Source organism: Rhea pennata, chromosome 1 (genome assembly GCF_028389875.1).
Source record: "Rhea pennata isolate bPtePen1 chromosome 1, bPtePen1.pri, whole genome shotgun sequence".
In the NCBI taxonomy this organism is placed as follows: Eukaryota; Metazoa; Chordata; class Aves; order Rheiformes; family Rheidae; genus Rhea; species Rhea pennata.
The window spans coordinates 1398884-1411297 of NC_084663.1; the positions used below are offsets into that span (position 1 = coordinate 1398884).

Here is a 12414-nt window from a genome sequence, read left to right on the forward strand (position 1 = left end):
GGTCGCTGTGGGAATGGGAGCGCCAGGACGGGCTGGGCAGGCCTAGCACCTTCCTCAAGGTTTATAGTGATGGCTAAAAAACAGGATAAGCATCTGGCTTCCCCTCCTCCCTTCTGCTCTCTGCAGCGTGCTGGGAGTCCCGGCCGCAGAGCACAGGGATGACCCCCCTCATCCGCAGTGCCGAGACCCCAAAGAGCCGCCCCCAGGGACGTGGAAAGCAAGGAGGGAGAGGAAAGGGGCTGTGAGCTGCCAGACCAGGCCACGAGCTCGCAGAGAGCCGAGGGCAGCCTGGGTGCCCCAATTTTCGCGCCGAGACCGTGCGGTGGGCGCCGGGGAGCCCGCACGCTGGCGCTGATGCTGCGTGGGCTCGGCCGCCGCGCTAGCGGCGCTCGAAGCAGCGGGATGAGCTGCGGGAGGCGTTTGGGACGGTGATCTAACCGATGAGCAATGTGAGCGAGCTGCCAGCCCAGCGCGCTGGTTAACGCGGCCCTGCAAATCCTGCCGCCGGCCGGCGCGCACGGGGAGGGACGGCCGCGTCCGAGCACCGCGCCGTAACCGAGCTCCTCGGGGAGCGCAGCGCTGCGTGCGGGGCCCGCGCTAGCGCTGAGCGCACGGAGCAAGGAGAAGCAGCGTGGAAAACCCCCGTGAGCAGGAAAGCGTGGGCTGAGAGCGGGGCAAACAGCCCCCGGAGCTGCGCCCTGAGCGGACGCCGGCGCGGGGAGGTGAGGCACCGCGAGCACGCCGGAGGCCGCGGCCGCTCTGTCCCCAGCAGCAATTCCACCCGGATCTTATTCAAGCTAAGCGTGCTTCCGCGTGCTCGGGAACGAGAGCCGTCACGGCCCCTCCGGGCCCACGGCTTGACGCTTTCGGAGCATGACACAAGTCGTGTCTTTTCACTCCTGGGCGTTGAATTTTCCCAGTTGTTTGTCTCCTGGATCTCTGCTTCTTATAAAAGCCTTAGCCAAAAAAAGACAAAAAAAAAAAAAAAAAAAAAAAAAGGAAAGAAAAAAGAAAAGAAAGAAAAAAAGAAAAAGAGAGTGAGGAGGGGAATTCCTGATCCCAGAGCAGATTGATTTAATTAAATTTATTTAAGTCATTGAAGTTAATCTTGAGCTAAATCAACAAGCAGGAAACCTCAAATTAATTCCATCATTTTAATTGTGGTTTGTGTTTGTTCATTTTAATCCCTTTCTTACAGAAACGTCTATTATCAAGGAGCAATCACTGTGACATGCTGGCACCTGAACGCAAGGGACCGGAGCTGGGGCAACACACCGCGGGCAGCCGTGTGCCTCGGCGGCCCCCGGCCCCCTGGGACAGCAGACCTGGGCTCTGCAGCCCCCTGCCCCACTGCCCTCGTGCACTACTGGCGATGGAGACCTCGCCGCACGGCATCCGAGGCGAATCGGCACAGCCCTGAAGCCAGGTCCCACCTGTATCCGCATCCAGCTCTCTCATCCTCCAGGTCGGCTGCGTGCCGCCGCCGCGCTGGGAGGCAGCGGGCTCCTCCAGGTGCAGCTGAACCATGGGAGCGAGAATGCCTCGTTCCTGCAGCTTAATCATTAAATCACGCCTGTCCAGCTCCATCCCTGAGATGAGCTTGCAGGCCAGGAAATTAAAAACAAGCTGCTCTCTGCCCATAAAAAGCAACGTGTGTTCGATGTGGAATCAGCGAGGAAACAAGGATCTCACAGTGCACACAAACAGTGAATGTCAGAGGGAAACGCTTCCAGAAGGCCACACCGCCGGAGAGGGGAGCCTCGCATCCGTGCCCAGCTTCTGCACTGCCTGCCAGGACCGGGGGGTCAGGCATGAGCTCCAAAACGTGGCATGGTCCCCTCAAACCCTCGAGGTTTTGCAAAGCACACCAGCACACACAAAGCTTCACTGCCTGCATTTCAGCTTCTCCTAGCCCCTTCTGGAATTTATTTCTTACTACCTAAAATGAGTCCATGACCCGATGTCCCCTCCCCCCACAGCAAGTGCAATTTTTCCCATCCCTCGCTCCTTCCCCAGCCCCTCATGCAGAGGTGAGGTGACCACTGGGTGCTTTGAGGCCGTAGGACGGAGCTGACGTTGGGATAAGCGCATTTGCAGACCCCTTGCTGTGGGAGGAGGACACCATGCAACCTTGCCTTGCTCCACCGGTGCTCCTGGCATGGTTGGACATGGTCAGCAGCCTTCCTCAAGTTATATTGCTTCTTGCAGAGATAACTGCTCTCCTGCTCCCCATCTTCCTTTGCCACCCTAGAGATGGCCCCACTTACCACCAGCTCTGCTGAGCGGCTGCTGCTGAACGCACCGAGGCAGCTCCGTGCCCTGAGTCCGCGCCTGGAGTCCAGAGACCTGTCCACACAGTCACGTTTCTGTCCGCATGTTACAAATCTCTTCACCCCGCACGTCGCCAGGAGGTCACCAGAGGCCAAACGCAAGGTATGGAGCAGAATGGTGGCTTCGAGCTCAGGACACAACACAGCGCCGGATGCCCCGGCAGCCGACCCAGCACACCACGTGCTGCCGGCCGCGGCGAGGAGGGGCACTCAGCCATGCGGTCCCGGTGTCAGCGCAGGCATCCAGCCGGCTGGGGCCTTGCACGGTGCAAGCGCCCACCTAAACCCTCTGAGCTGCTCCTCTGTCCGACTGAACGTTGATCTCGACTAATCTGAAAGCTCGAAGCACCAGGGCAACCTGCAAGCAGACAGCCTCCAGGATGTCGATGACCGGGTAGGTCAGGTCCCGGATGCCATGGAGGACGTTCAGCAGGAACAGCAGCAGAGGCTGCAGGATGCTGTTAGACACAGCCACCAAGAGGGGCTTCAACATGTGATCTCCTATCGCCGTCAGCAGACCAACCACCAGCACCTGGAGGGGAAAGGCGAATTCTGGTTAAAGCGCTTGTTTTTGCTAAATACTCAGGAGCATGTGTCATATCCAGATGTGCAATACAGAATATGGAGATAGAAGAATATGGAGATATGGAATACCATTTTCATGGAATACAGAGACCTTGCCAAAAGCACAAGGCTCTTTTAACCTCCTGCTAGAGATGCTGCAGCCAAGTTGCCAAATTTCACTGTGAGAGAAGTTTGAGAAAGTGGAGAATACACAGAGACCAAGACAAGGAAAGGGGAAAGCCAAGAGAAATCCATCTCTTGTCATTACAGGAAACATTCCAAAACAATGGAAAAAGCTGAAGTTTCCAGAGTAAAGAAAGGACCGCAATCCTGCACCAGGCTTTGCCTCCCCGGGCCCAAGCCCCACGCACCAAACTTCCCCAGAAAGCCAACACTTCTGAAGCATTACCCAGCATTTCTTCTCCCTAGGCTTTGGCTCAACTATTCTGCAGCGGAACATCGGAGAAAGGGGAGCAGAAGGTTGATTTTAAGGTTTCTCAGCATTTATCATCACCTCCTACACTTGGCCTCCAAACACTTCACTCACTCATTTTGCCTTAGCCCTGTCCAGAGTGACTGAGACAGCAAACCCCAGACCTGGCATGTTGGTGCAAGGAAGGTACCTGAGGGTATATTTGGGAAACAATGGTTTCTAGAAGGCAGATTTGGGGGGGTAATGTATTCAGCTCTTATGCCTAAAATGCTCATGACAGTTACAATCCATATTTCTCCCGCTGCCCAACCTCCAGGATCAAATTTCTAGTGTCCCTGGTGCTTTTTTGTTTTGTTTTTTTTTTTTTTTTTTTTTTGGGGGGGGGGGGAGAACAGGCAGTTCCTCTTCACAGACTTATCCACCCCCAAGACAGGGCTGATCTTTAACAGTCCAGAGCTCTTTAAGGCGAAACAGGGACCGAAAATCAGCCTGACATTAGAGTCTGGAGAGCCCTACTGCTCATTCTCTCAGATGCAGGGAAGGCAATTCAAAAATCTTTTATATTTTGAACCCATTTCCAAGCTGGAACACTTGCTATTACAGAACAGAGATTAGTTTAAGGTAAATTGGCCCCTGGGAACACGAATGTCACTGGACATGGGGCCTCGAGGAGCTGCTGACTTTGCTGTTTTGGCTGACACCGCAGGGCTGACAGTGATGGGGAAGGAAGTTTTGCAAACACTTCTGGCCAGAAGATGCTCTGGCTGGAAACCTCCTCTGTCCCAAGGCCCGGCCCCAGCATGACTCTCCCACGGGCCAAGACAGGGGGTTTCCATCAGAATTCAGCAGTGACTTAAACGAAGCCATGCTGAAAAAGGAGCATTGGGATTTTTGCTTTCTGTTATCATTCCTGTTTCTCTGCCTCACCTACACCCACACCTGAAGCCACCCCCTTCCCACCAGCTCCTATCTCCCCCCAGGGTCCGGGTATTGTACTGATTTCCTCGGAGATGGAGGCCTTGCACCACTTTCCAGTCTGATTTACTGAACGGTGAAATCAGAGGTGCCTGCAGTGAGCAAGCAGCCACACCGCGAGGCGAGAGGGGCCGGGGCTCTGCCCACCTGGATCACGGACTCGCCGAGGAAGCGCACCAGCTCGACGAGGAGGACGGTGAGTGAGTTGACCAGGAGCCGCAGGAAGCTGAGTCGCTCCCTCAGGTCTCGGTGAACCATCTTTTTGGAGCTGCCAAGGAGCGAGAGAAAACACAGTCACTTCACAAGCAAAACCCGACTCTGTCTGAAGCACCTCACTAGCTGTTCCCAGAGAAAACATTGCAAAAAGCTTGAGTTCTAACACTGCAAGAATTCAAGCCACCAGCAGGTCACTGGCCAGCTCTAAAGATCATTCATTGAGGAGATGCAGTTGCTGCTCACATTGGAAAACAACCCACTCAAAAAATCAGGGCATTTTCTTGAGCGTTTGAATTCACTTGCAGGTCCCTAACGCAAATCTGGCCCTGACTTTCTGATCTGAAGCGGGATGCTTCGGGGGTACGAGGAAACTTTCCACCCGGGGCATTTAATTACGAATGGAGGCGTCCTGTCCCTTCACGGGGATCCCCACCCTGGGCACTTCTGCTCGCGCTGCAGACGCCGGGCCGCACGCCCGTTGCCCGTGCGCCAGCCTGCTCTCCCCGCTTGCCAGCGGGATGGGGGTGCGGGCAGCAGGTGCCCCGGCCTCCTCGCCCCCGCCGCCCCGCTCGCGCCCCTCAGCTGGGCCGCCGCGGCCCTTGGCTGCGACAAGCGTGGCCTTAAAGCAAAACCTGAGACAAATGCAGCGGCAGGATGAGGGGGGGGTGGCGACAGCGGCAAGGAGGCGGACGGGAGACGCGGGACGCGCTCAGACCGCCCGCGCTGCAGGGGAAACCTCCGTGCAGCTCCGCGGCCCGGCTGCAGAGCGGTGCCGGGACGCTGCGCCCCCGGCCTGTCCCCTCGCGGCCTGCGGGGTCCCGTCCCGAGAAAGCAGCAGCCTGGCCCGGCTCAGCACTGCGGGCATCCTCGAACCCTTTACATCATTTATCTGGAGTCTGGATTTCCCTAGGGAAGCGGTGTTGGAGCCTCTCACGCACGAGTTTTGTTTAAATTGGCCTCAAATCGCAGCCATGAGGCACCAGCCCTCCTGCCGCCAGCTCACCCCACGGCAGCAGGAGGTTCGCAGGGCCCCAGACACACAAAAAAAAAAAAAACAAAAGACAGCCTGGAAACACGGTGGCGTCGTGTTTATCTGCTTTCCCAGACTGCCCGGCCACGCAGGCAGAGCGGCCGGCAAGGAGATGGCCAGCCGAGCCGGCAGAGCCCTGACCCCGCGGCGCTGCGCCACGTGCTCGCCACGAATTAAGGGAGGGAAAAGGCTGGAGGAAGGAGGAGACTTCGGCCTCCGCCGTTCTCAGAGGAGCGTCTCAGCCCCCACTGTGAGTTTAAGATCACACAGATAAATACGTGATTTGAGGCAGACAGACAGACTTTCGGACCGGGGACGCAGAGCCGGTTACCTCCCTGCCGGGCATGTCCGTCTGGCTGCTCCCGCTCCCTCCATGGCTGGTACCCGCTTCCAAAGCCGAAGCAGCACACATGGCTGAAGGGTCCCAAAATAACCCGCTGGTATCTGGAGCGGGCAGCTGGCAGCCGTCCCGGGAAGCGATTACTCCGCCACGCTGACAGTCGCCAGGATGCCCAGCAAGCCTGCCGGCACCGCCACCCGCCTGCCTTCCCAGGAGGAAATCCCTTTGATCCCAAACGATCCCTGCACACAGGGAAGCGGCTTTGCCGCGCCGGGCGCGGGTTTCGCGCGGTGAAGTGCTCCCTCTCACGGCCGCGCTGCCGCGGGCTTCCCGGCCCGGCACCAAGCAGCACTCGCTCGCACAGACCAGTCTGGGTCGTTTTAACGCGCTCCTGCTCCAGCAAAGCCTCGCCGGAAAGTGCAGAGCGAGCGCTGGGAGACGGCAAAGCAGCGCCACGTCACAGCCGAGACGGCCCAGCATCCGTGCGCGCAGCCCCCGAAGTTTCATTTCTTCCTAGAAGCAGCGCGCGGGAAAGTCCCCCGCTGCTCGGCCTCTCACGTGAAACGGCCCCTCTCCGTCCTTCCCGCCACTACGCGTGGCAGAGAGGAGCAGCGGATGGGGCCGTGGGGCCGGCAACGCGCCCCAGCCCTGGCCCGGCACCGGCGCAGCGGCTCCCGGACGGGACCTCGAGCTTCGCCGCCACCAAGACCCAAGAGGACAGCTCACCGTCTCGGGGACACGCGTGCAGCATGCAGCGAGGAAATCCCTGCTGAACACCCTCCGCCGCGTCCTGCAGCACCCGATCGCAGCACGGGCAGACGCCTCCCCACACGCCGGCGAGGGCGCGGGGCGTGCCGAGGGAGCCGGCTGCCCCGCCACAAAGCCGGAGAGCTGCGCCTCGGTCCTCCGTCCGCCCGCGGAAGCGCAGGGCCGCACCTCGTCCTTCCGACTTCCCGTCGGCGTCGTGGCCGTGAGGCCTCCAAAAGCTCGGCGCTAACTCGAGCGCGGTGCGCGCTGCCTCGGAGAGTTCAGAGCAGGTCGTGGGTGCGTGCAGGAGGGCAGGGAGAGCAGGTCGGAAAACCGGGATGCAGGGAGAGGGACAGCAGGAGAGTCCGGGAGAACAAGCGAGGGCAGGAGACGCGCGGGCGCCCAGGAACCGCGAGCAACAAGGAGAAGCGAAGCAGTCCCTGGTTCGCCGGCCAGAGCGGGGCCTCGCGCCGCGTCTCGGAGGGCGAAGAACCGGCCGGCTCGCCGCTCGTCCCCGTAACCGTCTCGGTTACGTCCCTCCGTCGTGGTCCCTCCCTCCGCACCTGCCCCGTGGCGCAGCCAAGGCGCCCGCAGAGCGGCTCCGTGCCAGCGCCCGCGCTGCCGCCCGGCCCACGCGCTGCTGCGGGGCCGCTCGCCGCGGAGCCGCTCGGCGGGCGGCCGGCCCCGTCTGCCGCCCCGGCGCTGCCGCGGAGTGGGCACCGTCCGCCTTCGCCCGCAACCCGCCGCCGTTGCAGCCGCCGCCCTGCAGAGCCCACGCAGGCTCCGGCCGCCGGGAACCCGTTAGCGTGGGCACCGGGGCCCGTGCGGCCCGCCGCGGAGCTGCGCGTGGGCGCTCGGCGCGACAGTTTCCATTAGCGCTGAGTAACCGGCAGCGAAAGCGAACCGCCCCGCGCGGGGGGCATCCCTGCCGCCGGGGGCGTTCGGCCTCCTCCCGCGGCCGCGGGAGACGGGAAGGCACCGGCGGGCGGGAGCGCGGCGAGGCCGGGAGCTCCGCCCGCCCGCCGGAGCCGCGGCCCTGCCGGGCGGCAGCGGCGGAGGAGCCCCGAGAGCTGCCGGCCCGGCCCCGAGCGGCCCCGGTAGCGGCCGCGGCTGCGGCACGGCGCCGCGCGGGTAGTCCCGGACGTGCCGCGTGGGTGGCCCCGGGGGCGCCACGCGGGTGGTCCCGACGCCCCGCCCCTACCCCGGACACGGTGTTGCCCCGGCGACAACGTTGCCTGCGCGTTGCCGGGCAACTGAGGGCCGAGCCAATGGCGTGAGGCAGAGAGGCAAAGGGCGACCAATGGCTGAAGCGGGAAGGGCGAGCCGGGGGGGGGGGAGGAGCGGCGCGAAGGGCGGGGCAGCGCTTAAAGGGGCCGCGGCGGCCGGCCGGCCGGTGGGCCCCAGCGCAGGCGGCTCACCCCATAATCGGGAGACACAGGCCGAGGCCGCGCGGCCACGGCTGCGGCTGGCCCCGCCCAGAGCCGGAGTGGCAGCGGGCGCAGCCAATCACAGCCCTGGAGGAGGTGGCGGGGGGGGGAGGGAGGGAGGGAGGGAGGGAGGCGTGGCGCCCTGCCGGCGCGTGGGCGTGACGTCGCGCCCCTCCCCCCGGGGATTCCCCCGCGCCCCGCGTGGGGTGCAGCGCGTATGGTAACGAGGCGCCGCCCCGGGCGGGGCCGCTCCCGCCGCCGCCTCCGCTTCCCCTTTCGGGCCGCGCCGAGCCGCGCCGAGCCGAGCCGGTCCCGTCCCGTCCCGTCCCGTCCCGTCCCGTCCACGGCCCGGCCCGGCCCGGCCCGTCGCGATGAGCGCCCAGCCGCGCCGCGTGCGCCTGCGGCCCTGGCTGCTGGCGCAGGTGGACAGCGGCCGCTTCCCGGGGCTGCGCTGGCTGGACGCCGAGCGGCAGCTCTTCTGCATCCCGTGGCGCCACGCCACGCGGCACCTGCCCGCCCGCCACGACGAGGACACCGTCTTCAAGGTGAGGGGCGCGGGGCGCGCGCGGCGCGGGGAGCGCGGCGCCGGCCAACCCGCCGCCGCCCCCGGCAGGCCTGGGCGCAGGAGACGGGCAAGTTCACGGCGGGGCTGGACGAGCCCGACCCGGCCAAGTGGAAGGCGAACCTGCGCTGCGCGCTCAACAAGAGCCGCGACTTCCGCCTGCGCTACGACGGCACCAAGGACACCCCGCTGCAGCCCTACAAGGTCTACGAGGTGTGCGAGGCGGCGGCCGGCAGCGCAGGTACCGCCCGCCCACGGGGGGGGCGCCCACGGGGGGCGGGGGGCTGCACCGGGGCGGTGCCCCACGGGGGAGTGGGGGAGGGAGGTCTGCACCGGGGGGACGCCCCACGGGGGGGGGGGGCTGCACCTGCCTTGTGCCCCACGGGGGGGGGGACCCTGCACCCCACGGGGACCCTGTGCCCACCCTGTGCTTATGGGGGACCCTGCACTTGCCCTGCACCCACCCTGCGCCCCACGGGGACCCTGTACCCTATGGGAGACCCTCAGCCCACAGAGGGACCTGTGCCCCATGGGGGAACCTTCACCCACCCTGCGCCCCACAGGAGACCCTGTGCCCAACCTGCGCCTCACAGAAACCTTGCACCCCACAGGGACACCCTGGGGGCCCCGTGCCCCGTACGAGCCCCTCTCTCCCTTGCAGATGCCCTGGCCGAGGATGACTACTGCTGCGTCGAGGAGGAGGACGTGAACCAGGTACCCGGGGGTCAGGGGAGCCCCGGGTGCCCCGAGCCAGGGCTGTGGGGCACCGGGTCCCCGCCGACGTCCTGCTCTCTGCCCCTGCAGCTCCAGAAAATGATGTCCCTGAGCATTGAGGGTGAGCGTGGGGCGCCGGGGCTGGCGGGGCCGCGGGGGCCCTGCCGCTCGCTGACGCCCGGCTGTGCCGCAGACCCCCAGCACGGCGCCGACCTGCTGCCCCCCTGCCCCTGGCCCAAGGAGGAGACCCCCTTCGGCAGCACCGGCGGCGAGGGGCCCTTCGTGCCGCTGGCTCCCCCGGCGCTGCTGCCCACGGAGGCGCCGGGCGCCCTGGGGCCCCCACCTGCCTGCCCGGTGCCCCACGCCGAGCAGTTCATCCCCAGCCTGCTCGTCAGCCCCCACATGCTGCCGCGTGAGCACCCACTGGGGTGGGTGGGGTGGCCGGGTGTAGGGCTGGAGTGGCCACGGGGCAGCTGGGAGCAGGGCTGGGGAACTGGGGGGGCAGCTGCACAGGCTGGGGGAGGGGTGGCCGGGTATGGGGCTGGGGCAGCTGTGGGGTGGGCAGAGCTGGGGTGGCCAGGAGTGTGAGGTGGCTGTGGGGCAGCTGGGCGCAGGACTGGGGTGGCTCTGGGCACAGGCAGCCCCTGGCCTCAGGTGGCCACGCTCTGCCGGTGGCCGTGGGGGGCTGACGTGGGCGACACCAGCCACGTCCAGCCCCACGGCCGGCGGGGGGCCAAGGCGCCAGGCGGCTCACGGCTCCGTCCCCCCGGCAGTGACCGACCTGGAGATCAAGTTCCAGTACCGGGGCCGGCAGGTCTGCGCGCTCACCATCAGCAACCCCCACGGCTGCCGCCTCTTCCACAGCAGCCTGGAGCCCACGCAGGAGCAGGTGGAGCTCTTCGGGCCGCTGACGCTGGAGCAGGTCCGCTTCCCCGCCACCGACGCCATCCCCAACGAGAAGCAGCGCTTCTACACCCACCAGCTCCTGGACGCGCTCGACCGCGGGCTCATCCTGGAGCTGCAGGGCCAGGACCTCTTCGCCATCCGCCTGTGCCAGTGCAAGGTCTTCTGGACGGGGCCCTGCGCCTCCGACCACGCCGGCCCCAACCCCATCGAACGGGAGAAGAAGACGAAGCTCTTCAGCCTCGAGGGCTTTCTCAATGGTGAGGGGACACCAGGCACCGTGGGGGACACCAGCCAGCATGGCGAGGAGATGGGCTGGCCCGGCACCCTGTCCTGCCCCTCACCACCGCATCTGGCCCCGCCAGGCCTCATCCTGTTCCAGAAGGGCCAGACCACCACGCCGCCCCCCTTCGAGATCTTCTTCTGCTTCGGCGAGGAATGGCCGGACCAGAAGCCCAAGGAGAAAAAGCTCATCACGGTGCAGGTGAGGAGATCCCCAGCTGCCGTCCCCGGCACGGGCAGGCACCCAGCGGGGTGGCGGCGGCTCGCTGACGCCCCGGGGGCTCTCGCAGGTGGTGCCAGTGGCGGCGCGGCTGCTGCTGGAGATGTTCTCCGGCGAGCTGTCGTGGTCGGCCGACAGCATCCCGCTGCAGATCTCCCACCCCGACCTCAAGGACAGGATGGTGGAGCAGTTCAAGGAGCTGCACCAGCTCTGGCAGAACCAGCAGCGCCTGCCGCCCGCGCAGCCGCCCGGCGCCGCCTGGGCCCTGCCGCAGTGACGGCCCGGCCGGCGCCGCGCCCCGGGGAGAGGGGCCGCGCGTCCCGTGAGGAGGAGGAGGAGGAGGGCAGCGCCGCACCTCCAGCGCCTCTGCTCGGCCCGCGCTGCCGGAATCGCCAGAGAGGCTGCGGGAGCGCGGCCGAGCTTTCCCCACCGCCCCCCTCTCGCGCCGCCGGCACGGGGCGCCTCGCCTTCGCTCTTTTATTCCTCTCTTTTTTTTTGCTCACTCAAGGCATAAATCCCGGGAGCTGCCGGCAGTGCGCGCGGGCAGGAGCTGCACCGAGCCGGGCAACGCCGAGGAGCAGCTTCCGCTCCAGCAGCCGCCAGCCGCTCTCGGCGGCGGGCAAGGGGCGGCCAGAGCCAAGAACCAGGCCGGGGACTTACGTTTTTAATTTATTTTTTTTTCGTTTTTGTGTTTTATTGTTCTCGAGATGGCTACAACACCAGACGGAACAGCATGCGCTCCAGCAACGCCCGCGCGGGGCCCTGCTCGGCCGGGGGCAGAGCCCCGCCGGCAGCCTCCCAGCCCTGTCCTGCCCTCGCTCGAGCCGTCTCCTCCCCTGCACGGTAAAACCCCAAAGCAACCAAATAAAAATTAAAAAAAAACAAAACAACAAACTAAAAAGAAAAAAAATATAATATATATTTAAAGTCTGTCCCGCCTGCGCCTTCTCCAGGTGGCTGCCGCTGTGCTTCCCCCCCTCGCCGGGCCGCGGGCAGGGGAGGCAACGGCCCAGAGCGCGGCGGCGGGGCCCCCGGCATCCCCCCACCTGCCCGGGAGGGGACGGGGGGCCCCGGGACTGCCCGAGGTGGGAAGGACCTGCAGCTGCTTGCTTCTGCTAGATATATTTTAAACCCCATCTTTCCTTAAGTAATTTTTATTTTTCATTTCACAGAAAGTTTTCTACTTTGTTTGTACTCTTGTTTTGCTGCCAGGCAAATTCGTTTTCTTCCACTGTTTCCTTTTTTTTTTTTTTCCCTCTCTTTTTGTTGGTGGTTTGTTTTCCTGTTTCGTTAGCTGTTGTTTGGAAGCGAGTCCGTGGGGAAAGCAGCACCCCCCACCATGCCGTCGGGCGGGCTGCAGCCATCTCGGTCGCGTCAAAGAGTCGTCCTCTTGCGCGCAAGCGGTAACGGCCCTGGCTCGCCGGCAGCGAGCGGCTCCCCTGGCTGGTGGGATGCGCTGGAGCGGGGGAGAGCCCTCGGCCGCGGACGAGTTTGCTGATTGTGGGACACGTTCTTGTTTTCGTCGTTTCCTGTCTTCTAATTAAAGACGTTCCTGGGAGGGAAGAGAGGGGTCAGAGCCTCCCCGCGGGCTCCCTGTCCGCACCGCCCTAAGGTGGCAGAACCGCGCCGCAGACGGCCCAGGTCCTTTCTGCTCCCGCTCGGAGCAGGACC

The 12414-nt window shown here is 64.4% G+C and overlaps 2 protein-coding genes across 6 annotated transcripts in view; one reads left to right on the top strand and one right to left on the bottom strand.

Annotated features, from left to right (window-relative positions):
• The first annotated feature begins 8242 nt into the window (after positions 1-8242).
• On the top strand, positions 8243-12306 carry IRF5 (interferon regulatory factor 5). 4 transcript variants are annotated; one of them, XM_062579621.1, is made up of 8 exons: positions 8243-8607; positions 8676-8865; positions 9236-9338; positions 9429-9459; positions 9532-9750; positions 10112-10501; positions 10607-10725; positions 10814-12306. In XM_062579621.1, the coding sequence occupies exons 1-8, from the start codon at positions 8280-8282 to the stop codon at positions 11018-11020; spliced, it is 1587 nt and encodes a 528-aa protein (XP_062435605.1). In that variant the 5' UTR covers positions 8243-8279; the 3' UTR covers positions 11021-12306. The 4 variants fall into 4 exon arrangements, with proteins under 4 accessions (XP_062435605.1, XP_062435596.1, XP_062435626.1 ...); XM_062579642.1 differs by having other exon boundaries at positions 8343-8607; positions 9286-9338; XM_062579612.1 differs by having other exon boundaries at positions 9236-9459.
• Positions 11405-12414, bottom strand: part of TNPO3 (transportin 3) — a 50089-nt gene continuing 49079 nt past the window's right edge. For both annotated transcript variants that reach the window (XM_062579559.1, XM_062579549.1), the window contains one exon: positions 11405-12295. The gene's annotated coding sequence lies outside the window, so the exon portion shown is untranslated. The remainder of the gene's footprint in view (positions 12296-12414) is intronic.

Excerpts from the sequence above, each read along its gene's own strand:
- IRF5 (XM_062579612.1), top strand. The coding sequence starts at position 8,280 with ATGGTAACGAGGCGCCGCCCCGGGCGGGGCCGCTCCCGCCGCCGCCTC. Across the intron at positions 8,608-8,675 it reads ACGAGGACACCGTCTTCAAG|GCCTGGGCGCAGGAGACGGG; the intron begins GTGAGGGGCGCG and ends CGCCCCCGGCAG. Across the intron at positions 10,726-10,813 it reads AAAAGCTCATCACGGTGCAG|GTGGTGCCAGTGGCGGCGCG; the intron begins GTGAGGAGATCC and ends GGGCTCTCGCAG.